The sequence below is a fragment of the Molothrus ater genome, chromosome 28 (genome assembly GCF_012460135.2).
Source record: "Molothrus ater isolate BHLD 08-10-18 breed brown headed cowbird chromosome 28, BPBGC_Mater_1.1, whole genome shotgun sequence".
NCBI lineage: Eukaryota > Metazoa > Chordata > Aves > Passeriformes > Icteridae > Molothrus > Molothrus ater.
The window spans coordinates 563,103-588,859 of record NC_050505.2 but is presented as its reverse complement, the minus strand read 5'-3'; the positions used below and the strand labels follow the sequence as shown (position 1 = coordinate 588,859).

The window sequence follows — 25,757 nt, the reverse complement described above, 5'->3', positions numbered from 1 at the left end:
AAGGAAACAACCCCTGAGTGCTCAAACAGGAGCACAAGTGCCCAGAGCAGCTTGAAACCCTCCTCCTTAACATTTAACTTCAGGTGCCTGTTGTTCCTTGCTCTGTAAAATGCCAGCTGGGATTAACCTGGATGAGTCCATGACTGTAAATGAACTTTGCAGGCACCATGGAGTCTCTGGTGTGAACAGGATCCCTAAATCCTTTTTAGAAGGGCCTGGAGTGACAAGGACAAGGGGGAATGGGTTTAAACTGACAACAGAGTCAGAAAGAAATATAGAATTGGGGTTTATATTAGGACAAATTCCTTCCCTGTGAGGATGGGGAGGGGCTGGGATGGAGTTCCCAGAGCAGCTGTGGCTGCCCCATCCCTGGAAGTGTCCAAGGCCAGGCTGGACAGGGCTTGGAGCAGCCTGGGACAGTGGAAGGTTTTGGGGATGGAGTTGATGGAGTTTGGGAAGGACTCTTCCAACCCAAACCATTCTGTGATTCCCTATTTTTCAATCTGTTTGTGCACTGCAGATTTATAGACTTGTTTACATGCAGGAGCTCAATTCAGTACTTTGCAGAAATTGTATTTTTCCCCACCTGGCTGCTCCCCTGCCTTGCTGTGCACTGAATGTCTCGTGTTCCCTGTTCTCCAAGCATCCTCTGCCCCAGCTCCCATGACCTCTTGGAGCTTTAATGGATTAAAGAAACTCAGTAATTCAGTGAGTCAATAATTCAGGGAGGATTTGGTGACTCTTAGCAGAGTCACTCTCCGGCCCCAGGGCTCCTCCCACTCCTGGCAGGGGCAGCCAGCCCTGAGCTCCAGCTCAGCTGCTCAGGCTGTGACAGCAGCTGGGTCCAGAGCAGGAATGGTGGGTTCAGGACAGGAATGGTGGATCCACAGCAGGAATGGGGGGGTCCACAGCAGGAATGGTGGGTTCAGGACAGGAATGGTGGGTTCAGGACAGGAATGGTGGTTTCAGGACAGGAATGGTGGGTTCAGAGCAGGAATGGTGGGTCCAGAGCAGGAATGGTGGATCCACAGCAGGAATGGTGGGTTCAGAGCAGGAATGGTGGGGTCAGAGCAGGAACGGTGGATCCAGAGCAGGAACGGTGGGTTCAGAGCAGGAATGGTGGGTTCAGAGCAGGAACGGTGGGTCCAGAGCAGGAATGGTGGGTCCAGAGCAGGAATGGTGGGTTCAGAGCAGGAATGGTGGTTTCAGGACAGGAATGGTGGGTTCAGAGCAGGAATGGTGGGTCCAGAGCAGGAATGGTGGATCCACAGCAGGAATGGTGGGTTCAGAGCAGGAATGGTGGGTCCAGAGCGGGAATGGGGGGAGTCCAGAGCAGAACTGTTGGGTCCACAGCAGGAACGTTCCTGCTCCTCTGGCAGGCACGTGGAGTCACCCAGGGGTTCTCCTGTGTTTGGAGCCTCTTTCCTGCTGAGCCTTGCAAAAGTGAGGGTTATTTAAAGGTAAAAGCAGAGCTGGTTTGGACATTTACAGAGCTTTGCCCAGTACTTGCAGCTCATTAACCACCCCTCACCCTGGCTCTGAGCACTCTGCCCTGAACAGCTCCCAACAACTTTTTCTCCACAGGTTTCTGGTGCATCCACAGAAATTGGGCTTTTATGATCCTTGGGTCCCTTCCAGCTCAGGATATTCCACGATTCTCTGACTATTCTGCCTCCAACTATTTTATTAAGCCAGGATGAAGGGTGGGGACAGAAAGGCTGAGAAGTCTTGGAGTGATGAACCAAAACCAAGCCCATGCAATTCTCCCAATTAATGGCTCAGAATCCCCCCAAGCACAGTTGTTCTTCCAACAGGTATTTTATACTTAAAACTAAAAAATTCTTGTTCTTCTCACACAAACCAGGTAAGATTTGGGGTTTTTATTAAAATGAAGACAACCAAGCCACTTTTTTCTTTCACACTTTTTATTAATGCAACTTAAATTAGCTGGAACCTGCAAATTCTGCACAGGGCTCTTGACACAGCTCTGTCCTGGCAAAAGAGGTACCTAAAATCCAGCTGTGAATGATGGTGCCACATGCTGTGATTATTCCATAGTGCTTCAGTGAAAGTTCAAAGAGATTTTATACACAGTGATTATGAAAATAGATATATATATATATATTTTTTCCATACAATAGTTTTACTTCTGCCAGCTACAAAATATGATAAAGAAAAATAATTCATTTGTTTCTCTAGCCCTAGGAATCTTCTCCTACTGCAACAGACACAACATTCCCACTGAAAGCCATGAGGTGTGAGAAAGGACTCCAAAGTCACACTGAAGTATTTCCCTGGAATCACAGGTCATTTCTCCAAGGATATTGTGTTGTCCTAGAGCTTGATCCAGAGGGATCTGCAGGAAATAATCCCAGCTCTGAACCTCGTGGCTCTGGGATTTTGAGCCTTGAAAGTTCACATCACTCACCTGAGTCAAACCAACTGGAAAAGGAGGGAAAACCCTGCAATTCCCCCCAAGCACATCCTTTGCTGACCCTCAGCCATCGCTGATCCTCCCACCCTGGGGGCAAAGCAGCATTTTTGTAACAACAACTGAGACAAGACGACAGAAATTGCACTGCAAGGGAGAGACAACCCCCTGGAGAACTGTGGAACTCCAGCTCCTGTGGGACTCCACTGGTTCTTATTCCTCCTTTGTATTTCTACAGTAACAGCTTGATTTCCTTAAATTCAAGGTTAGTTTTAACTTTGGGGTGGTTTAAGCATCTGAGGTAAGTTCTTGATGCACCTTTTTTCTTTTTTTTTGGTATAGTTTCTTCATGTGCTTTTTGATTGTGTGTAAAATAAAGGTGGTGTGAGCTGAGACCTCCATGGATCCTACAGGGAAGCAGCTCCTTATCCACATCAGGGTGCTGAGGCCTCTGCCCTGCACAAGCAGCTGCAGCTGCTCCCTGAACAGGCACAGCAGGTGTGGGAGGGCACGGGGGGCACCTGGCCCCAGGCTTTTACAGAGGCTTCCAGAGCCACCTGGAGCAGCCCAAACACAACAGGGAGACCCAGCTGGGAAAAGCCCAGGGAGCTTTCAGGGAGTCTTTGCATAGTACATGGAGGGGAAACAGGGAAAGATTCACCTGCTGAGGTCATGAGGGGAGGGCAGAGCACAAGCTGGGGCCCCTCTGCCTCTCTCTGCTTTGGTGCCAGCTCTGTACTTTCCTCTCTGCACTGAATTCACCACAAAGGGTGAAAACATTGCAGCAACTCCAGCCTGGAGTGGTCAGGACATGTGCAAGCAGGATTTCTGTCACCAGCTGGGACTGACAGTGCACCTCCACACTCATTTGGAGAGGATTAATTAAAGATATCCAATTTCTGAGCAGGGATGTTCCCATCAGCTTCCACCCCAGCAGAGACCTGAGCACCCCTGGGGACACTGAGCCACCCCTGGCATGGATCCAGACTGGAAATACACCTGTAAACCTCAACTTGGTTGCTACTGTACAGGAGTAACATTTTCTATTCATATTGCAGCTACAGATTTAATAAATAGAATTGCATATATTGTGCTTTATAAATTAAAATGCATTCCAAAGTGAGGCAATGCTAAACAATGAAACCATTGAACCTTTCCCCCCCAGACCAGCCACACTCTGATTCCAGCACCAGCCCACTTCCTCACTCTGCTCACAGAGGTACAAACTCTCTGCTGGTACCTCTGAAAACAAAAATTCCCTCCCCAAAAGTGATCAAAAAGTTTACCTAGGCACTACTGCAAATGTAAGGTGGCTAATAACCATGACTTTAACTCAGAAGGGGAGGAGGTGAAGCAAGTCACGATGAATGTCTGGTTCCTTCCTCTCCAGCGTGTTCTGCCCCTATCTGACACTCTGGGACATGTGCAGAGGTGTCAGCATCTCCTCAAAGATGGCTCCTTTCACGTTGGATCCCCTCAAATTTGCTTCTTGTAGGTCACAACCTGACAGGTCACAATTCTGAAGGGGGAAAGGAGAAATACCATTAACTGAATAGACAGAACTCTGTTCCAGAGTTTAACTCCACTCCCCATAACTCCATTAAACTTTGCAGCTGGAGAAAAGCCAGCAACCGCCTAAATTACCATCTTTTTGTGCACATATGTAATATGTATAGATATTATATTTATCTATTGTTGTCATCTTATTGCAGAAGTTCCACACCTTCTCAGTGATTTCTCACGGGCAGCTCCTCACAGCACTGACTCCTTGTTCACAGCACAGCCAACAAACCCCAGCAGCTCTCCTCAACCAGCCAACCCACTCTTTTATATCTCATCCTTATCAGACACAGCCAACAAACCCCAGCAGCTCTCCTCAACCAGCCAACCCACTCTTTTCTAGCTCATCCTTATCAGACATAGCCAACAAACCCCAGCAGCTCTCCTCAACCAGCCAACCCACTCTTTTATATCTCATCCTTATCAGACACAGCCAACCCACTCTTTTCTAGCTCATCCTTATCAGACACAGCTGTGGCCTCTGAAGGGCAGGCCTGCTCCTAATCTTTGAAAACTGGTGCAGCTGCCACTCCTCAGGGGTGAGATTACCTTCTGCACCACCTGTATTTGCTTCCATTCTATCTCCCCACAGTACCTATGCCTAGGAAATGTATTTCAGTTCATGTCTGGGGAAGGGACGCTCCCCACCTCCAGGTCAGTCCCTGCCAGGGTGGCTCCCCGCAGGTTGCAGTTCTTGAGTTTGGCGTTTTTCAGCGTGGCCACTCTCAGGTTGATCCCGGTCATCTGGCTGCCCTCCATGTCCACTCCCTTCAGGTTGGCACCTGAAAAACACCCACGGGCAGGGCTGAGAGTGCAGCAGCTCCAGGGGAGGCTCCCTAAGGGCTGGGTTCTCAGGATGAACCCCAGGTGTTCCAAAGTCTCTTTTTGCCAGCCCTGAGATCGAAGGAGGAGTCAGGATTCCTGGGCTGTGGTTCTCAAGGTTTATTTTGGTTTGTTGTGGTTTTGTTTATTTTCTGTTATCTAGAACATTCTTTTCCTGACCTGCTGAGGTCTGTCTAGCAGGTCAGTCTGGGGCAAACTGCCTGCCCCAGAGGCAGTGTTATTATTTTATACTGAGAACTACCTGTACTTTATTTACAATACTTTTCCAATACCCATCACCTATGTTAGACAGTGAGTTTCTACTCTAAACCAATCCAAAAGTGCCACCATCACCCAGGAGATGGAGGCTAAGAAGAAGGACAAGGCATGCCCAAATCCCTCCATCTTGGCTTCTGAACCCCCATTCTAAACCCTCAAAATTCTACTTTTCTATCTGTAACAAACTATCATTCTACTTAAACTCTCCTGGCTTGTGAATGCTCATGTAAGGTTGTAATTTTCTCCATGGGTTAAAATCAAAGGCACAGGGACCTTGAGCTCTGTGCCAAGGTCTCTGAGCCCTCCAGGGCAGCCAGAGGGATGTCCTGGGATCTGACACTGGGCAAACTGGGAGAGGCCAAGGCAGAACTGGGAATTCAAGGATTATTTGGCAGAACCAGCCCAGAGTTGTGGGCTCTTCTCAGGGGCTGTACAAACACAGCTGAACTTTTGTCACATAAATGTGCAGGCACAGGGCTGATTCCAGGGAATAATTAACAAGTAAAAACTCACCTTCCAAATTAGCTTTAAGGCCTGATGGATCTTCGAAGTTGCAGCCCTTCAGGGATGCTCCCTCTGCGTTGGAACACAACATCTTCACCCCCTGCAGGTTTGCACACTGGCAGAGACAGGATGTGAGTCACAAGGGTGTCAAGATAAATACCAGAAATCAGATTTAAATCACAGATTTAAATTCTGCACTGAACCCCCCAAAGCACAACCCCCCCATTACTGTGAAGAAGTGTGGGAGTGCTCTAAGGGGAACAGTCACAGAAAACATTGGGAAACTGCTTTTTTTGTTCCAATTCCTGTTTCTGGAGACCAGGCCAGGCTGGCCAGGCTGCAGCACCCTTACATCCAGCACGGATCCAGAGAGGTCAGCTCTCTCCAGGTTGGCACAGCACAGGTTGGCGTGGGCCAGGTTGCAGCGGCTCAGGTTGGCCATCTTGAAGTTGATGTAGCGAAGATCCAGGCGGGAAAGGTCAGCTCCACTGAAATTCAGGCCCTGCAAAAGCCAGTGAACACCCCCAAAACGGTCACAGAGGGGAAGGGGCAGCTCTGGACACAAAAGAATTAAAAGAAGCACACCTGGGGTGTTGTGTGTATAAATCTATACAGATAAGCAATGTATTGACACGCTTCCAGTACCTTAAAGGGGCTGAGAAAAAGATGGGAGAGACTTTTATATGGACAGAGAATGCCAGGACAAGGGGCAAGGGATTTGGAGATCAGGTTTAGATGGGATATTGGGAAGAAATTCCTCCCTGTGAGGGTGGGGAGGGGCTGGGATGGAATTCCCAGAGCAGCTGAGGCTGCCCCTGGATCCCTGGAAGCATCCAAGGCCAGGCTGGAGCAGCCTGGGACAGTGGGAGGTGTCCCTGCCCATGGCAGATTGGAACAAGATCACCCTTAAGGTCCCTTCCACCCCAAACTGTTCCATGGTGCTGTATAAACACTCACAGGATCATTTACTCTATTACATAACACCATGACATGTAAATGCAAAGCTCTCAGGGTTTGGGTATTTCCTTAAAACAGGCTGTGGTTTTGAACTGTAAGAGGGCAGGGCTGGAGCAGGTGTCAGGAAACAATTCCTGGAGTTTTGCTGGAAGACAAATGTGGGAACTCAGCACATGGCTCCCGATGTCCAGAGATGCCAGGAGAACCCTTGGGGGTCTCGGAAACCCTGGAATGTTGCCAGGAGTGTCTGGTGGCTTGATTTTGATCCATCCACAGAAGTGACAGCAGTTTGAGGACAAGAGAATCACTTTAGAGTGAAGGGTGTAAAAGGGACACATTTATAGGGTGAAATATAGACTTTAAGGTTTTTGGTACAGGGGGGTTATGGAGACAAGATGGAGGGATCAGGGCCTGTCTCCTCCTTCTTCTTCCTTCTTCTTGTCCTCCATCTCCTGTGGTGATGTTGGCACTTGGGGATTGGTTTATGGTGAAGGTGCACTTGCCAACATGGGTGAAAAGTATTAGAAAATAAAAGTAAATATCATGTACGTAGATTTTAGTATAAAAAGGCATGACCGCCCCGTGGGTGGGCAGAGTGCCCTTGGCTGCCTTGCAGATCAGACCTCTGTTGGGCAGACAGAAAATTTTGTAGATAAGAAACAATAAACAATCTGAAGATCGAAAAGCTGAAGAGTCCAGACTCGTCCTTTGAAACACGGGCCGCCCCAGAACCACCCTACCCGTGTCGGGGCAGAGACAGACAGACAGACAGACAGCCGGAGCCAACAGACAGACAGACAAAGGCTGAGCTCCCTCACCTGGCAGCGCAGCTCGGACTTGGTGGGCGTGGCCAGCAGGAAGCGGACGAATTCCTTCCGAGAGATGGGAGAGTGATCCTCGGCCGGCTGCGAGTTCTGGGACAGGGAACAGGGGGAACGGGGACAGCTGTGAGTCACAGCTGCCAGCTCCGAGCTCCACATCCCCTGCGAGAGCAGCACCTGCACCCGGCTCACACACAGCAAGGTACCTTAATAGCAACTTCCAGGTGTTCAATGAGGGAGTCGATCCCAAAAAACCTGGCTTCTTCCAGAACCCCTGCAAACAAAGCAGAGCTGGTTATTCCAGGGAACTGCTGACCCAGAGAGCAGCATCCTCCTCTCCCCTTACTGGAGAACACACACACATTCTACTGGATGTAAGTGGGGACAGAGAAAGAGTTTGCTTGCAGCTAAAAGGAAAAACAACTCAGACACAACATTTCCAACAGCAGCATTAGGTTAAAGAGATCAACTCCAGAATTCCAGATATTAATCCAGTATGGATTGTTAATGCTCCAAAGAGAAATAATCAGCCTATCCTCATTAAAGCAAGCACATGGAGCTGCACTCTGAGAATAAATCCACCAAAGGAAAACTCCCAACCACAGGGATGAGCACACAAAGCTCCCCCTGGCTTCACCACGGGCAAAGCTTTAATTCCAAGGAGGAATAATTAATTCAGGAGATGTCAGACAGGTAATACCTACCTAGCAAATTAATGCCATCATTTACACACAAAGCTTTAATTCCAAGGAGGAATAATTAATTCAGGAGATGTCAGACAGGTAATACCTACCTAGCAAATTAATGCCATCATTTACAATGAGCTGTCCGTGACGCAAATAGTTCAAAATGGGCTCAAAATACTCGGGACTGCGGTCAATGAGGAAAGCTCCTCTAGGATCTTGCTTATTCCCCCAAGCATCTGTTTCCACAACATATATATATATAAAATTACTTTTGATGTAGTAATAGAAGAGCATTTGCTTCAGTTTTCAGAGTTTTTTATTACCAAAGGGACTGGAATAGCAAACATTCCACTTGGAAGGGTGGTTCGGAGAGAGAAGGAAGGAAAAGAGGAGTGGAGGGGAAAATCAGCTTAAAATGAACTTGTTCCTGCTCTGAATAACTGAATTTGTACCACACAGAAAAGAATCCTGGCTAGGACAAAAGCAGCACTGAAATTTTAGTCTGAGTGTCTCCCCAAGGGTGCCTCGTGCACTTTGCTCTTTGGTTCTGCTGACAAAACTGAGGAAGATGCAACAAGATGGAAACCTCAAATCAAATAAACAAACAAAGGACCCAAACTACTGACAATGGACGGGAGCTGTGTTTGCAGCTTGTGAGACAGATGATCAACATTAGGTGGTGAGATGATAGAGAGAAATAAAGCTTTAAAAAATAATTCCCTGTTCTGCTCTGGTACTTTAACATACTCTGGATATTTTACTTTATGAACAAGAGCCTCAGCTTGACAATGACTTTTGCCTACTTTGCTCATTTATTACTTAAGAATAACAAAGTTCATCTCAACATACTCACCTTTGTCTTTGAACATGTGTGCCAACATACTGTCAGGTTCTTTGTTAACCAAAGTGCTCCTAGGAAACAAAAGCAGCCCAACTTTACTTTTCTTTCATCTGTAAATGTTTAAGAATTAATTTCTTGCAAAACTGTGGTGGCAAATACAAAATACAGAGAAAGATGCAGGAGTCAAAGACCTCTTGCTTCACAGTAAGTTACTTTTTAAGGTAAATTTTTTAATACATTTTTAAGGTATTTTGCTCTATTGAAAGGAAGTTTTGGAAGTTTTTGAAGACCATTTTTACCGGGTGGTGGTGAAATATCTGCCTCCCACATTGAGAGTCAGCCAGTCTGTGTGGGACCCTGTCAGCTCCTCCTGAGCTCTCCCATCAGTCTGAGGATCTGCAGAGAATCAAGGAAGTAATTACTGGAAAAACTGTTAATATTCTTTAATTACAAAGAGGTATCTTCTGAAAACACCACAAAATAAAATCTTAAGTTTATATCAGAGCAAAAGAAACTCTATTAAATAAAAGGTTAAAGATAAGAATTAGAGACTCACCAATGAAGGGCTCCCCTTCACAGACAAACAAAACATCATCATCCCTGAGACAGAGGGAAGAGAAAAAGAAGGTTAATCATAATTTACTGTTCATCTAATTGACAGTGGAACCTCTCCTGATTCTTTCAGGTTAATTATGACCAGTGGCCATTAGTTGGAACTTCTGATTTTTATCTGTATTTTGCAGGTTCTACTGGATTGGAATGACTGACTTCACCAGAGATTTTATCTGCAGCAGCCAGGTAGGGACCACTTGTGTAATCAATAAATTCTTACAAAATAGCTGCTTTTCCCCCCACTCTGGGGCTACTCTGTGAAGCCAAAGTACTGCCAGAATCTGTCTCCCTTATAGAAAACCCCCATTGCAGGGCTGACTGGAATAGTGGGGATTTCATGGCACAAACATTGTCCTGGAATCAACACAGGAGGAGGTGAGAAGGCCTCAGACACAGCTTGGATCAAGTTCTGAATCAATAAAAGGTTTGAAGTTAAAAAGACACAAAAGGACCTTTGGGCATCCTGGTTGGAAACGATCACATCTGGTTTTGGGGAAAGCACTGGGTATGGATTAAGGAGGATTAACAGGTTAGTCCCTTAATCCACAGCCCTGATTTGCCTTTTCCTGGCTGATCCTCACCTAATCAAAGCAATATCATCAATGAGCCCCCCTTTCCCGTTGTAAACGCTGGTGGCTTTGATCCCAAGCTTGTTGCTGGCCACAGAGAGCAAATCTGAGAGAGTCCCATACACAGCCACGACCTGGGGAGGAGAGAACAGGAGGCTGAGAATAAAAACAAACCCAGGAAACTGTGCTCCAAAAGTTCTGCCACTTCAGATTTATCAGGGCTCTCAGGAGGAGCAAAATCCATTTGGATCTCGACCAGGAAAGAAGGGAAAGGAAAACCAGGGTGACGTGCACAGCTCCCACCAAACCTCACTGCAACAGCAGGGAGGGAATAAACGTTGGTGCTCTAGGAATATAATTCAGTAGTTTATTTCTCTAAAGAAATATTGCTACTTGTTCTGTTCCAAGCCTCTCCCAAATGTACTCCCCTCCTTAAAACCAAGGATTAGAGGACAGAGGCATGAGCTGTCTGCACTCAGGATGTGCATGGAAAATCAGGACCACAGACACAATTTAGCAGAACTGCAAGGCTGAAATGAGTCACATGAACCCCTGCACTCCAGGCCCGGCTGGAGATAGCGGGACCATGGGCAGAATTAATGGAATTAATAATTAATACACATTAAAGCACAGTCACGTCAACATCTACACTGAGAATGTGGATGAAAACATCAAGATCATGGTTTCTCTGTGGAACTGCATCCCAGGGCCTTTTCCTCTGCTGGACAAGCACTGTTGGGCCTAAAAATCACTATTTTCAGTCCTGAGGCGATTTTAGCGAGGTTTTAAACAATTAAATGCGATTATTCCCAGGGTACCCGCACGCAGGGTCCGTGTCTCCCCAGAGCCCTCATCCCACAGCGGTGCCTGACACGAGGGGCCGGACGCGACTCCCTCAGGGCACCGAGCGCCTCCCCCGCGACAGATCCCGCCTGTCGCGATTCCCTCCACGGGCACCGAGGGGGACCCCGCGCCCCGTTCCCGCCGGCTCGGCGCGGGCCCGGCCCGGTGCCCCGGGAGCTGCGGGTGGGCGGGCAGGGCCCCGCGGGAGCAGCTCCGGCCCCGGCCCGGCCTCACCTTCCCGTTGCGGGCGCTGCCGTTGACGAACAGCGTCACCCGCCTCATGCTGCGCCCGCCGCCGCGCCGACACCCGGAAGGGGCGGGCGCTGAAGGGCAGGCCCCACTACCAATCAGCGCCGCGCTGCGCCGCGTATCTGCCCAATGGGCAGTGAGGAGGCGGGCCAAAGCCGGGACGGCAGCCAATCGCGAACAGAAGAAGCGTCCATATTTGCATACTCCCTCTGTGATTGGTTGTCGCCCATCACGTGCGCGCGGGCCGTTGAATGAATTCATTTAATCATTTTATTTTTTCTCCCGTACCCAAGCGGTGCTGCGGCCCAACGGCCGCGATCTCTCCGCCGACTCAAAGAGTCCCCCCGTCCCCGCCCAGCCCCGCGGAACCCCGGGGCACAGCGCCGGTGAGGGGTCGCCCCCATGATCCTCCCTCCCTGCGGTGCCGCTGGCACCGGGGCGGCTGCGGCGGGCGCTGAGGGTGGAGAAGGGGCGGGGGCGCGGAGGGATCCGCAGGGGCGTGGCGCGGTTTGAAAGCGTGAGGCGGGCCCGGCGCGGCGTCCAGGTGAGGGCGGCTCGGCGGGGACTGCAGCGGGCGGCGCTCGGGGCGGCCGGGAGGTACCGGGAGAGTACCGGGGGTACCCGGGGTGCGCTCCGGGATTGCGGGGTGCGAGTGCCCAGGCGGCGGTACAGACCCAGGATCCCCGCGTTGGGAGTTTCTCCCCCCTCGGCTGGTGGCTGTGGCTGAAGCCATCGGCCTCCGCTGGGCCTGAGAGCAGAAAAAGAAAAAATAAGAAAGAAAAAGATTGCGCAGGCGTTGTAAAGCGGATTAATTTAGGTATTTTTGTTTCTAAAAGTGCGCGTGTTTGCAGAAGCGAAGTTTCAGAGTTATTGAGTTGTACATCATTAACTTAAGAAACTAACTGTAAAAAAAGCTAACTTTTTAAAATTTCTACTTAAAAGCTAGTGGTAGTTAAAAAACATATATATTACTAGTGGTTCTTCTGATTTCTTTCCAATGTATTTGTATCTTTCTAATTTCTTTCCTTTTGTATTCTCTTTCTGCTAATTAGTGTGATTAAAAGTAGCATTAAACTGCTGATATTTATTGTAACTCTTGGAGCAAAACAGCCACAGTGTGATGGTGATTATTGTGTTTTATATACTCTTATATTATTGTGAAGTTTGACAGTGACATCACAGCCTTGTGGCTCCTTACCTTTGAGATAAACAGGGCAGGAGACTTTATCTCCTTTTAATGCCTTTATTAAGAGTGAGCAGCTCAAGACTGGGAAGCTCCCAGGGTGACTCGGAGGAGGGGCATGTGCGCAGCTTTGTCCCCGAGGGGCAGAGCTGGGGGTCCAATCCTCGGAGCTTTGGCCGTGACCCCGATCTCGCCTCTCCACCCCTTTCTAGCTCCTGGCCTCGGTTTAAGATGATTTTTGCTCAGGGCGAGGGGCAGTAAAGGTTTTCAGCATCTCTGCAGGCTCAGTATTCAGTTCCTCACGTCCAGGCATCACTCTAATTTCTTAATTCTGCATTGACTCCTTGGTTTTGGGGTCTTTTCGGTAAGTTTGACGCTGCCCATGGCGTGCTGGTCCGCAAGTCTCGTCCTTTCCCCTCGCTGTCTGTCTGGGAAGAAGAGCCATTAACTGAGCCCTAGCCAGGGCCTTTACTGACCCAAAAAGAGCCATTAACTTCAACGACTTGTGATTATCATGACAAACAGGTAGCACTTTAGCAGCAACACTGCTCTGACTGGGTTTTGTAACCTTGTTCTCACAAAAAAATAGGCGGATTTTTGTTTATAACACCCCTGAGCCACTCCTGTGCATGTTTATAATGCAAGTTTTTATTGCTCTGTGTTTTTCTTTCTGGTCCCTGCCCCTTGTGTCCTTTCCCTGCAGGTTTTTGGGGATCAATTTCCCTTCCCACCCCACTATTAAACACCTTGTCTAGGAAAAAATGTGGATTTGGGAGAAGCTTGAGCGTGTAGTGAGCTCTTGCTCTTAGCAAGTAATAAGGTTTGGTTTTTTTTTTCTTTTTAATAGGAATCTGTAATTACAGCAGCAAAGGCTGAGTGGATGTTTCTTCAAATAAATCCCAAACAATGTTCAGAGGATCTAAAACTCCCCTGAAAGTTAAAGAAAATGAACAGAAGGAAGAGGCCTCTTTCCCTCTGTCAAGAGCCCAGAGCTGCAAAGTGACCAAATCCAAGGCCATCAGACCATCCAAGAAGGAGAATTTCACTGATGGGACCCAGACACGGTCACCAAAACGTGCCCTGAAGTGCCCCAAGGGCCCCGAGGAGAATCTGTGTGTCCCCCGGGGGCTGCTGGGGGCTGGCAGCTCGGGGGGGATGTGCTCCTCACTGAGCCCCCCTTGCCCACCGGGGAGGATTTGTCCAGCAGCCCAGCTGGTCCCTTGGGAAATGACTTCTCACCCCTGAGAGGGACAAAGTGGAGGGAGAACCTGAACTTGGACTCTCTGAGCAGAGGAAAAGGCCCGTTGGCATTGCTGCTGTCACAAGTGCTGAGTGTGGCAGCGCTCAGGAGAGTCTGGGAACACGAGCCACGGGTGAGGCTGGGGTGACAAATGGCTTGTGTCCTTCCCAGAGGGGCTCCTCCAGCTCCTTTAGTCCAAGCTCCTTCCAAAGGCTCCAGTTCAGGGCAGAGCAGAGTTGGGATGTGCCCAGGAGCACTCTCTGAGGGGTTCTTGCTGCAGCATCTTCCCAGGACATCCCAGACACAGGATAGGGCTCCATTTAACTGCACAGGTTCCATCCTGCTCAGGGAAAGGCTCCCTGTTCATCTGGCTGCAGCCAATGAAGGGCCTTGAGTTTCACAAGGAATTGCAAGACAAATTCTGCAAGTGTTGGTAAACACTAACAAACAATTGAACAGCTGAGAGGCAGACTTGGTTTGTGGTTGTTTGATGTGCTCAGGGAGGCTTCTTGGGCTGAGCAGGTCATTTTGGATCAGAAAAAGTACCATTAATCAACCTTAAAAAAGATAAACAATTACCATTTGAAAACTTTAGGTAATTTTGGATCAGAAAAGTACCATTAATTAACCTTAAAAAAGATAAACAATTACCATTTGAAAACTTTAGGTAATTTTGGATCAGAAAAAGTACCATTAATCAACCTTAAAAAAGATAAACAATTACCATTTGAAAACTTTAGGTATTACAAAACATTTCTGTGGTTTTGTGCTTTGTTTTTCTTTTTAACCTCTCCTCGTGTCCCCTTTTCAGGGACTTCCCCAACTTCACTAAAATTGAGGAGAAGATCGACCATTGGATTGAGGGGATCCCCAGAAAACAACACCCTGATCCGGTACCTGGCGCAGCAGAGGAGCAGCAGGCACAAAGGAGCTTTCACCCAGGTCAGAGTCCTCCCCAACACCTGCTGGGACCCTCCCTTCCCTGCAGGAGCCACCTTGAGCTGGGAGAAGGGGAGCTGAGTCCTGGGAGGAGTCCAGCAAAGGGACAGCCATGGATGAATTTGCTGCTGTCCTTGCTCGCTGACTTCAGGACAAGGGGATGTTGCAGGTTTTGTTTCCACTGTGTAGAGGCTGGAATCCCTTCCTCCGTGTTGAGCATGCTGATAAATTTTAATTTTTGTTATTTTGTGTTTGGTTTTTGGGTAATGAAAGTGTTGCTGGTTCCAAGTGAAGGCAATTTCAAGCGTGAGTGATTTGGTTAATCAGATTTGTTCAGAACTTGGTTAATCAGATTTGTTCAGAACTTGAACTATCCTGGGCTATCAGAAAGAAAATTCCAGACTAGAGGAACAGATTAAATGCAATAAAATGTACCAGATTTCTGGTAAAGTTCCTTTTTTCTTTTTTTTTTTCCTGTACAGATATAATTGCAGATTAAATGCCAGATCCTTTGTATTTTATGTCCAAGTGCAATCACAAAACACAAAAGCTGCAGTGAAATGCCTGATGGGATTCATTTTGTTTTGGCAGATCAGTCCTTTTAAACCTGCAAGTGTGAGGTCGCTGAAGGACAAGATCAGCATTTTCCAAGCCTCCTTTGAATCCCTGCAAGAAGCTGAGGGGGAGCCTGGGCTCCCCTCCCAGGAAGGAGGTTCCTGTAAGTTGATTAAACATCCTGGTCAGTGATTTACCCGAAATCTCAGCTCTTCCCTTAGGCTGAAAGCGTGGATGACTAGGAATGCTTCTTGTAAAACAAAATCATCTTCCTTTATTAGGCTTGGCCCAGGTGTCTGTGCTTGGTCTGAGGTTTGTTGAAATCATCTTCATGCACCCTGAGTAGTGGTTTCTCTGAAAGCTCCTGTTTTTGGGTCTCTGGCCTCAGTTTTAGTTCCTAGATTTGCACTCTTTGATGGATTTCTCACTGAGCATTAATGTTTTTGCACTTTTTTCTGTGAAACAATGGTTTTCATTTGACTTCTGTTATTGCTGACCTTAATAACATTTATATGAAAAGAATCATTTATTTTGTTTTGAAGGTTGGTAATGTTATTTTCAAAGTAGATCTAAAAATGTGTTCTTCTCCCTGCCTGAACATTTCCTGACTTTTTGCACCTCTTGATGGAGAAACACAAAAAAGAGAATTCTTTGAAAAACCTGAAGTTTGTGATTTGTTTGGGTTCTGTTTTATTTTTAATTGATGCAGCTCAGAACAAAGCACCTTTTAAAAAAGAGCCAGACCTGGAGCAGTGGAGTGAAAAGTTCATACTGGGCAACAAAGGAGCTGCTTGGAAAGAAAATGTAAGAGAAAATGGGACCAAGAGCAGCAGGAGTGAGCTCAGGATCTGCAGCATCTTGTCCCCACGAGGAGCTGGGACTGTCACTGGGCCTGCTGCTGCAAAGGTGCCTTGAACTGGGGACAAACCTCTCAGCTAGGTGCTAAAATAGACAATTTCAACATTTGCTAAGCATTTAATTATTGAAGCATTTTCTAAGCATTTCCCTGGGTGCTTGGGGAAAAGAAATTCAGCTGAAATAGTGGATGATGGGGAAAACTCTGAAATCCTTGTCTGTGGGATTAAACCCTCCATAGTTTGTGCTGTTGTAAAAATCCTGTGACTGTTTCTTTAGGAATGGGTTTGTGAGCAGCAAAATCCTCTTAAATCCTTGGACCCTGCTGTAACTGGAGAGAGCCTGGAAAGAGACCATGGTAAGAGGATTCAGCACTGTTACAATCTTTGTTAAACTCTCATTAGGAAATAAAAATATTGGTCAGGAAATGTTTCAGCTGACATTTGTCACCTTGTCCACAATTTAGAAGGCAGTAGAAACCTGATGGAACTTTTCATTCATGTAGTGCTCCTTTTTAGTATGTTTTATCCATTTCTGAAAATAGCAAATGTACATGTGGCACAAAAAGAGCCACAATTTCCAGACTGGATGTTTGTGGGGTGTTTCTGCACAGGATCTTGAAGATGTGTGTGCTTTTCTACTGATGCTTTCAGGACTAAAGTTCTGTCATTTTTCCTCCACCACCTCAGTGTCCCAGCTGTGTGCTTGCTCTGCAGTGGCCGGGTGTGGGCCCAGTGGCCCTGGAGATGCTGTGTCAGCCCTCAGCACGAGGAAGGCTGGGGCTGTGGAAGATCAGAGCCTGGCACTGAGCACTCCCAGCACTGACCTGTGCCAGAGCAGCTCCCTGCTGAGATCCATCCTGAAGAAAACCCCAGCCAAGGAGCTCCTGGGCAGCCCCAGGGCTCACCACTCAGTGCTTGCACAAAGGAGGAGCTTCCAGGTGCTTTGATTGCTGTGCCTTGGGAATGGTTTGGAAATGATTTGGAAATGATTTATTTAATGCTTCTTGGTCATCTTGGAGCTTTGCTTGGAGCTCCCATGTTGGGAGAGGATCAGGGGTGACCCACTTGCACCTTCAGCACCTGGAGGGGTGTCAGGAAAAGCAGAGCCTTGACAAAGGTCTGGGGTGCCAGGAATGGCTTCAGAGGGCAGGATTAGGTGGGAGCTTGGGAAGGAATTGTTCCCTGCGAGGGTGGGCTGGGGGATGCAATTCCCAGAGCAGCTCTGGCTGCCCTTGGGTCCCTGGAAGTGTCCCTGGCCAGGCTGGACAGAGCTTGGAGAGCCCTGGGGTAGTGGGAGGTGTCCCTGCCCATGGCAGGGGTGGCACTGGATCATTTTCAGCTCCCTTCCCACCTGAGCCATTCCATGATTCCATGAAATGAATGTTTTTGAGTTTTATTCGTGCAGCAAACAAGGAGGTTTGGTTAAACAAAAGGACTGATTATTAAATGCTGCTTAGAGGACAATATTTTAATTAATTTTTATTGAACTGTATCTCTTAAATTTGACAGGAATACTTCAACAGTGCCAGTGATGGAGGAGGAGATGAATCTGCTGCAGTCTCCAATTGTGTAAAAGCCTCTGAAACATTGCAAACAGGTCAGATTCCCCTTTCTAAGAAAAAAAATTGCTTGGTTTTCTTTTTTTTTATTATTTTATTTTTAAGTAAAATATTGGGGTGATCAGGTTTTTGCCTCTTTGCTAAGTCTGGTTATTGGTATTAATCACCACTGAATGACCTCCTTGTGGCATCCTCCTGATGACATGGAAAACAGGATTGCCAAGGAAAGGAATGTCTATCCAAAAAAATAATCCAACCCCAATATTAAATATTGGTCCCCAAATGTTTCGGGCGTGTCCTGCCTGGCTCCGTCTGGCATCGCAGCTGGGCCAAAGGCGGCAGCTGTGGTGTTTTCACCCCAGAGATGCCTTTGGCCGGCTGGGTGCTGCAGCTGGGCACCCAGAACAAATCCAGGCAAAGCAGGAACTCAGTTTACCTGTGGTGGAACGTGGTAACAGCTCCAGCCAGACACCCTGACCGCATGGTCTGTGCCCTTTTAGGCCCCGGGGACAGGGGAGGGACAGGGGAGGGGAGGGACAGGGGAGGCCAACCAGGTGTGAGCAGGGGAAGGCTCAAGGGATGCACAGGCCAATGAGCCTGGAGCTGGGGGCATCTTTTGAACCTCTGCCAAGCACACGGTGCCCTGCTGGAATGTAAAGATCGATGGACAGCTCTGAGGCAGGAGGGCAAAGGGGGAGGGGGAAAGGTTGGCACACCTGAGGGGGATGGGATAGGTGAGACAGGAAACCACTGCAACACCCCAAAACTTCAGAAAGCTTTGAGCACCTCAACAGAATCCCTGATTTTTGAGGGACCCTTGCACTTTTCACCTGAAACTTGGGTGACAGGTACTCGTTCTCAGTCTGTTTCTTCCTTGATTGTTTAATAAACCCAGAGTGGCAATCCTGGCTGGCCTCACAGGTGAAGGTGGTGGTTTGGGTGGTGATTTCTAGGAGAATCTTTAAATCTCTTGCAAAGCCTCTGCTCTGTGCCAGTTCCCCTTCACTCAGTGTTTATTTCATTTTATTCCAACAGAGAGAGCTGACAGTCAGAGCTCCAAAACACCAAAGAAGAAAAAAGTGACTTTTGGGGAAGTTCTGAGCCCCGAGATCTTCGACCAGAGCCTTCCAGCCAACAGCCCCTTGCGCAGAGGAGCCTCCCCAGGGTGTGCCCAGGGCCAGAGCCCCTGGGCAAGGCCAGGCCTCTCCACGGAGCCTCTGCCCCTGCTGGATCTGGACCTTGGCTGGGATGAGGTGAGCTGCTTGCTCTCTGTCCCTGGCAGGGGTCAGTCCTTGGTTCATTCCTGCTGGGTTTTGTGAGGAAATCGCTGAAATGTAAAAGCAAAGTTAAGTTGGAGTTCTTGGAGTTAGACTCAGCCTGAGAATTGAGTTTTTAGGAATTCTGAGCAGCACTTTGACCTGGAGAGCTGTTTTAGGAGGTTTCTGAACCTTGAAATGTTTTCCCCTTCACCTTTTCTTATATTTTGCTGCTGTGTTTCTTTTTGCCACACAGAGCAAAGATGTTTTCTTTAAGGAAACAAAATAAAACCACTTTGTCTACAAACACTGATGGGCAAGCTCCATCAAATATTTACTGTAATTTATTGCTAAGAAATGTCATTTTCTGTTTGAAGGAAGGTGTTGAGCCTCTCCCAGAATTCCTGGAAGGTTCAGAAGCCCCTGCAGAAGCCCCTTCACCTGTTGAAATTGCAGAAGGTAACCCCAACTTGTGTTTTTATCAGTAGATAATGAATCTTTTTATACCTGAAAACTGAAAGTTGAGGGTTTTGGTTTCTTTTTCTATTTGTATTTTTTTAATACACAGGATATATTTCAACTGTGCTAAAACTTGAATGCTAGCATTTAAATGGAAGGTTTTCTTCTGAAGCTCCTTGCAGTGTTTACCTGAGCTTAAGGTTAACTGGATCTTATTTCAACTTGGGATATATTCTGTGAAAATTTTACTGCTTAAAGGAATTTTTTTTTTTAGAATCTTGATTCTGATACTGTAATTTTGAAGACTTTTAAACAGCAACCCAACAACAAAAGAATTGAAAGTGGGTTGTGCATATTCATCTGTGAAAGCTTTGGATGTTCTAATTATTGTTACCAAATCCTCCCAAGCTGAGTCTTCCTCTATTTTGTAGAGCAAGTAGAAATTTTTATCTTGCTATGTTTGATAGTTCTCAAGTTTAAGTTTCTTCTCAAGACTAAAATGGCTGAAGTGCACAGTATCAGAAATAATGTAGATAATTTCCTCAAACTGTGATTAACTTGCATTGAACCTGACTAAAAATCCTTTTGTTTTTCATTTATAGTAGCAGAGACTGACAAACCTGACGTGGTAACAACTTGTTCCTCTACTAAGAGGAAGGTGAGTTTCCTTGGTGATAAAATTTATTTTGTTTATTTGAACTTCTTCAGGCAGAATTGTTCTTTTATCCCTCTTGATGCTTAAAAAAGTTTTTCCAGCCTCAGCTATGAGGATTATCTATATCCAGGTATATGGAAATACCTCCTGTTAGTGCCTTGAGGAAATGAGATTTTTCAGTGGAAGTGATTTTCCAGTTATTAAAAATGCAGCCTGATACTTAAATTGACAATTTCTATTGAATTTTCCAGGAGCTTTTCCAAATAATCTTACAAAATGTTTTGGTTGCTGGAATTTCAAGGCACAGAATGGATTGTACAAGAAGTGGTGTCAGACTGCAGTGTTGGACAGCTCTGGTGGGAGGGGAAGGCAACAAATACAGGAATATACAAAAAAGATACAAATAATTTCCTAAATAACTGAAGATAAAAATTGCTGTATTTCCATTATAATACAAACAGGACTGGATTGTACAGTGGGAAACGAGGCTGTAATATTTAATTCAATTCCCAGTTTTGCCAGCCTCTACTGAGGTGAGAAGGGCTGAATTCCATTTGGTTCTTGTGCCTGTTGGCCTCTGGGGGTTCCCTGAGCAGCAGGTGCCCCCCAGACCCCAAATGCTGTTCCTCAGCAGTGCAGGGCCGTGGCACAGGACCCTGATGGGAGCAGCTCAGGAGCCACAAACCCTGAGAAGGACAAAGACACTAAAAACCCAGGAAGGAGCAAGGTTCAGAGACAGAGGAATCCAACCACGGCTGCTCCCAAGAAGACCCAGGTGAGTGCAGCTGCTGAATTCTGCTTTGTTTTTGATTTATTTCTCTCTCCTTGTGTCCTACAGGATTATTTTGATCTTCCTGTTGCTGCCAATATTTTCTTCTTCATCCCCATCTTGTTTTCCTGCATTCCCTGCCCCATCTCTTTTCCTTGCTGACTTGAGGGCTTGAATTCTTGTAGGGCCAAAAGGATCTTCTTGGGGATAGGTGTTTGTGTGTCACTTTTCAGACTTGAGGGCCAACAAATGACTTTGTGCTTCTTCCCTTAGCAAGTTCTTGCAGAGACATGGTAGAAAAGGAATTATTTGTTGCTTATGAGTGTCCAGATTAGTTGGTAGCTGGCAGAGGAAGTGGAATCTTCCTTTTAGGGGAAACAGTTGTCATCCATCAAAATCCAGTCATGGGGTCACTTACTGAAAAATATTGTAGAGGATGATTAAAATTTCTCTGTGCTTTATTCTCCTTCTCAATCTTTTCAGAGAAAAACCCGCCCAAGCTGTGGGAAAAGAAGAAAGAAAAAAGTCAAGAAATCTTTGTATGGGGAAAGAGAAATGGCTTCTAAGAAACCCCTTCTTAGCCCTATCCCTGAAATCCCAGAGGTTTTCTCTTCTATGTCCTCTCCAAACTCACCAAAGGCAGATGCACTTCCTACAGGTAATTTGGGTTTAGTTTTGTTTTGTTCTTTCTGTTCCTCAACAGTTATACAAAAAATATTTTTCCTTTTAATTGCTTCTGTAATAGCAGAGTATGGAGGATCTAATAAATTAATGATGTCCAGCTGATAAATTCAGTTCTTGTTGGACTCCAGGGTAAATCTGACCAAAACTCCACCTCTTCACTTTGGGCACTGCTGCTTTCATAGTGTTTAAGCTGCTGAGCTGGGCATGAAGAGTGAAGGAACGTGCAGAGCTTTCTTAGATGGCAAAAACAGACTCAAAAGAGATTGTCTGCAATGAATAAAGGAATCACTTCCTGCTCTTCCCTTTCAAGAAGTGGGGAACCTGTTTCTATCTTCTGAAGAGGCTTTGGGCATGAGCAGAGGTGGAGTTCCTTAGAATGAGATTCAGTGTTAGAGTTCATGAACAATTCTCTGATGTAAAGAGTGGTCATTCAAGGAAAAAAAGCTGTTAGGTGCTTATTTGTATGAAATCCATCTAACAAATGAACTTGGCTGAGGGCAGAGAAGCACTCCTCACCAGCAAGGCTGGTTTTCTGTTGGGTTTGTTCTCCACTGTTTATGTGGGATGTTGTTCAGAAGGTTATTTTTATATAGCTAAATAAGTATAATAAGTAAGGATACCATGAAGTTTTCTTGTAACACATGAAGATGTTGTGCATTCAGTCCATGAACCCCGTGTTTCTCTTGTGCAGAGGGTGCAGGTGTGGGTGATCCCAGGTGCAGGAACACTGCCCAGGAGCCCCTGGCTGCAAGGATGCGTGGGCAGGGGCTCTGGGCAGCTGCTCTGTGCCCAAGCCCTGGGCTCCTGGAGGAGGCAGCAGCCCCCAGCTCTGGGCCTGGAGACTCTGAGGTGCCAGGGAGCCTGGACTCTGCTCCTGAGGTAACTGCTGGGCTCAGGAGGGGAAGCCCTGGGAGTGATGAAACTGGGACAGGCAGCCTGCAGGCCATGAACCTCCATCCCTGGAAGGAGGGGCTGGGCACTCCGAACTCCTCAGCTGAGCCTCTCAGCAGCCTGGGCCCGTGGCAGGCCTGGAGTGGGATCATCTTTAGGTCTCTTCCATCCCTGGCCATTCCAGCATTCTCTGCTTCCCAAGCAACCTAAGCTTGGCCTCCCACTGAAAGAGAGCCCAGCCTGCAGGATTCCCTGTCAGGGGTTGGGATTTGGAGAGTCACATGGTAAGGAGAACAGTAGCCAGTTCAGCTGTTTGAAACCAGTTTTTATGGGTTACCTTTTGCCTATATTTTAAAAAAATTAATTTTTTTGATTTTCTCTCCCTAGTTTTCAAACGCTGTGCCAGATGCAGAAGGTGATTTTGATACATCTGATTATTTCCAGCAAGGCAAAGAGACTCCATGTGAAAAAGAAGCAGAAGAAAGCAGTTCCTTGATAGAAAAGGAAGAATTACAAGGAAATCTCTCAGCTGGGCTGGAAATTCTGGAACAACAGGAGGTACAGGAGGGTGCCCAGAGAGGCAGGTGTCCTCCCAAGGACTCTGGCAGACGTGATCCAGCAAGGAGGAGAAGAAGCAGCAGCAGTGCCTTCTACTTCCCTCCTGTTGAGAACTGGGAAATAACTGGGGCTGATCTTGCAGTTTGCTCTTACAATGTGGATGAAGTGTTCTCAGCGCCCCAGGCCAGGGAGGGGCCCCTGCAGGCCGGCAGGAGGCGGAGCAGGGCCAGCGCCGAGCTCAGGGTGAGGCGCAGCATGAGGCTGAGCAAGGACGCAGCCAGCAGGGGCCTCGCCTGGGTTCAGCTTCCCTGCGAGATTCCCAGGGAGCCTCCCCTCCCCGCTGCTGCCAGCGCCAGGAGGAGCAGCAGCAAATCCATCCTGGCAGGGTCTGAGAATATTCACCCCAGGGAACACAAGCTCCCCCCCTTCCCAGCCCCAGGGAAGGAGAATGAGGCCTCTGCTCCCCTCGCTGCAGGTCCTGGCAGGAGGTGGAGGAGGAGAAGCCTCTGTGAAGCCACAGCTCGAGAAACATCCTGGGCTCCCACCCAGAGAAGGAGAAGCACAAATTCTGTGTGTGGGAAGGACAGGAGTGACCAAAAACACTTGGAAGCAGCAGAAACTCTTGAGCTAAGATTGAAAGATGTTTCAGGCATCTCTGATTTTCTGAAGTGAAGGTGCTTCTTAGAGCCTTGTGTTGTCTCTCAAGTGCAGTTTTCTTCTCTTTCCCACTTGTATTTCCTCACTTATTTTCTTATTCATTTTCTGGGTAACTTAGAACTCATTTTCCTTGTCGTGATGTCTAAAATGCTTGAAGACCTGAACTGTGTGGCAGACTGGCTCAGAGCATTGGTCTGGTACAGTTATGGCAGGTAATGAAGAGAATTAAAAAATTCTTCTCCCTAATAAATGTGGGTTTGTCTTTAGCAGTTGAACCAGAGTCCAATGTGTCCTTCCAGCTACAGTTGCTCCAAGGCTTTGTTTCCCATGTGTGTGACCATTCCCTAGAAATTGCTGTTGAAATCTGCATATATTTTATTCTAGATTGCAAAAATAGACTCAAAAGAGATTGTCTGCAATGAATAAAGGAATCACTTCCTGCTCTTCCCTTTCAAGAAGTGGGGAACCTGTTTCTGTCTTCTGAAGAGGCTTTGGGCATGAGCAGAGGTGGAGTTCCTTAGAATGAGATTCAGTGTTAGAGTTCATGAACAATTCTCTGATGTAAAGAGTGGTCATTCAAGGAAAAAAAGCTGTTAGGTGCTTATTTGTATGAAATCCATCTAACAAATGAACTTGGCTGAGGGCAGAGAAGCACTCCTCACCAGCAAGGCTGGGCTTCACTTCCAGCCCTTCCCAGCCCCGTGTGTGTGTCCTGAGCCCATCCCCTGTTTGCCCTTTTCTGCTTGGAACAACGGAGTCAAGAGTGAGGACTGCAGGTGCTCTGCTCCAGGCTTTGCTGCTGCTCTCATTTTTCATCCTGGGCTGTCCCAGCCCAGAGGATGCCCGTGCCAGCCTGGAGGAAATGCCTTTGTGTCCAACAGTCCCTGCTGTGGCCTGGGTTTTCCCATGAGTGATGTGGGATGAATCCTTTATGTACTTGGCTGCTTTTATAGAGCTTGAAAGAAAGCAGAGCAGTTGGATTTTTATGCCTCTTTCTCCCAAGACAAGAATTCCTAAAGCAACTTGAAAGAAACTCCACTGTTGAAGCTGTTTGAGTTACAGAATCATTGGGGTTGGAAAAGAGCTTTAAGATCAGAGTCCAGCACTGCCCTGTGGCCCATAAACCACGGCCCCAAGTGCCACATCTCCATGTCTTAAATCCCTCCAAAAACAGTTGCCTTAATGTTTGGCTTGGGGATTTGCTTTGGGGTTGGGTTTGGAAGCAGACTGGAGAGTTCTGGGCTGGATGCTGTGCTTGGCTGCCAGGAGAGGGCAGCCTGGGCTGAGCTTTCTGCTGGAAGGGACCTGGAAAAGAACATGGACAAAACCTGAGAGGCTGGCTGAGCTTATAATGTAGAGCTTAAAAGAAGAAAAGTAGTAAAAATAGCTCCTTTTACTGTTCAAAACAAAGCAGCAACTGAGCTGTGCACTGGAATTAAACTGGGAAAGTGAAATGATGATGATCTGGAATCAGGTGTGAGTTCCATCTGGAAATCACTTTGTGCTTAAACAGATTCAAGTTGTACTTGAGCTCTCTGGGTGTCTGTGCAGCCTTTAGGTACCAAATCCAGCCCTGGGTGACACTGGGGCTGTCACATCCTGAATATCAGGCACTCGTGAGACCAAAGAGTTGTTCTGGAGGAAGAGACAATGAATTCATGTGTTTGATACAAGACAATAAATTCATGTGTTTGATACAGGAGGGGTTAATCCCGAGGCTGCCCTGAGCACAGGGAGCTCTCAAGGCTCCCTGAGAGCCTCCCCAGGTGCACCTGAGGTGGGACCAGGAGAACAAGGGCAGGAGAGGAGAACAAAGCTTGGATTTTCCTCCTGGCACAGCTGGGTGGGAAAGGGTTGGTAGGGATCATTTGTGGATGCTTGAGGGCAGTGGCAGGGTGAGGAAACCTACAGGAAAGGAAGAGGTTGCAGTTCTTTCCAAGAGATGTCTACTTCTTTATGGTGCTTTTTAGTTCCTTTTGTCCTTCTTTGGATAGAATTTATCCTCAAAATGCTTTATTTGCTTAATCTGGAGAGGATTTGAACAAGTCTTCAGCTGTGCAGAAGGTGCAGAGGTGGGGGGCAATAATCTGTTCTCCATATCTGCACTGAAAAGGACAAGAAATGTGTTTTAGGCAGAGGGAAAGGTCTCTGTTAAACATTAAGGGAAAGTTCTCACAGCAGTGATGGCCAAGCAGGGGAACCCAGGGCCTGGGGAAGTGTGGAATCTCCATCACTGGAGCCTTCAGGAACAGATTAAACAAATACCTGTCAGGAATGACAGATGATCCTTCCTGGGGTGGGGATAGGCCAGGATGGCCTCT

General features: G+C 47.3%; 2 protein-coding genes across 2 annotated transcripts; one reads left to right on the top strand and one right to left on the bottom strand.

Moving 5' to 3' along the window:
• Positions 1-1,907: 1,907 nt before the first annotated feature.
• Positions 1,908-11,219, bottom strand: KCTD9 (potassium channel tetramerization domain containing 9). The gene is made up of 12 exons (XM_036396820.2): positions 11,160-11,219; positions 10,095-10,216; positions 9,458-9,501; positions 9,201-9,297; positions 8,914-8,972; positions 8,168-8,296; positions 7,581-7,648; positions 7,372-7,467; positions 5,949-6,098; positions 5,606-5,711; positions 4,640-4,773; positions 1,908-3,950 (listed from the first exon to the last, which is right to left on the bottom strand). Exons 1-12 carry the CDS (start codon positions 11,205-11,207, stop codon positions 3,834-3,836), a joined length of 1,170 nt encoding a protein of 389 aa, XP_036252713.1. The 5' UTR covers positions 11,208-11,219; the 3' UTR covers positions 1,908-3,833.
• Positions 11,220-11,486: 267 nt separating this feature from the next.
• On the top strand, positions 11,487-23,775 carry CDCA2 (cell division cycle associated 2). The gene is given in 17 exon segments (XM_036396679.2): positions 11,487-11,560; positions 13,205-13,486; positions 13,489-13,590; positions 13,593-13,730; positions 14,409-14,539; positions 15,128-15,254; positions 15,801-15,997; positions 16,226-16,304; positions 16,636-16,886; positions 17,458-17,545; positions 18,543-18,760; positions 19,141-19,222; positions 19,825-19,880; positions 20,512-20,652; positions 21,130-21,304; positions 22,022-22,209; positions 22,609-23,775. Coding segments are annotated over 16 exon segments (3,039 nt in total). The 5' UTR covers positions 11,487-11,560; positions 13,205-13,263; the 3' UTR covers positions 23,452-23,775.
• The last annotated feature ends 1,982 nt before the right edge of the window (positions 23,776-25,757 follow it).

Excerpts from the sequence above, each read along its gene's own strand:
- KCTD9 (XM_036396820.2), bottom strand. The coding sequence starts at position 11,207 with ATGAGGCGGGTGACGCTGTTCGTCAACGGCAGCGCCCGCAACGGGAAG. Across the intron at positions 7,468-7,580 it reads ACCTGGAAGTTGCTATTAAG|AACTCGCAGCCGGCCGAGGA; the intron begins GTACCTTGCTGT and ends TCCCTGTCCCAG. Across the intron at positions 4,774-5,605 it reads CCTTAAAGCTAATTTGGAAG|GTGCCAACCTGAAGGGAGTG; the intron begins GTGAGTTTTTAC and ends GGTGTTTTTCAG.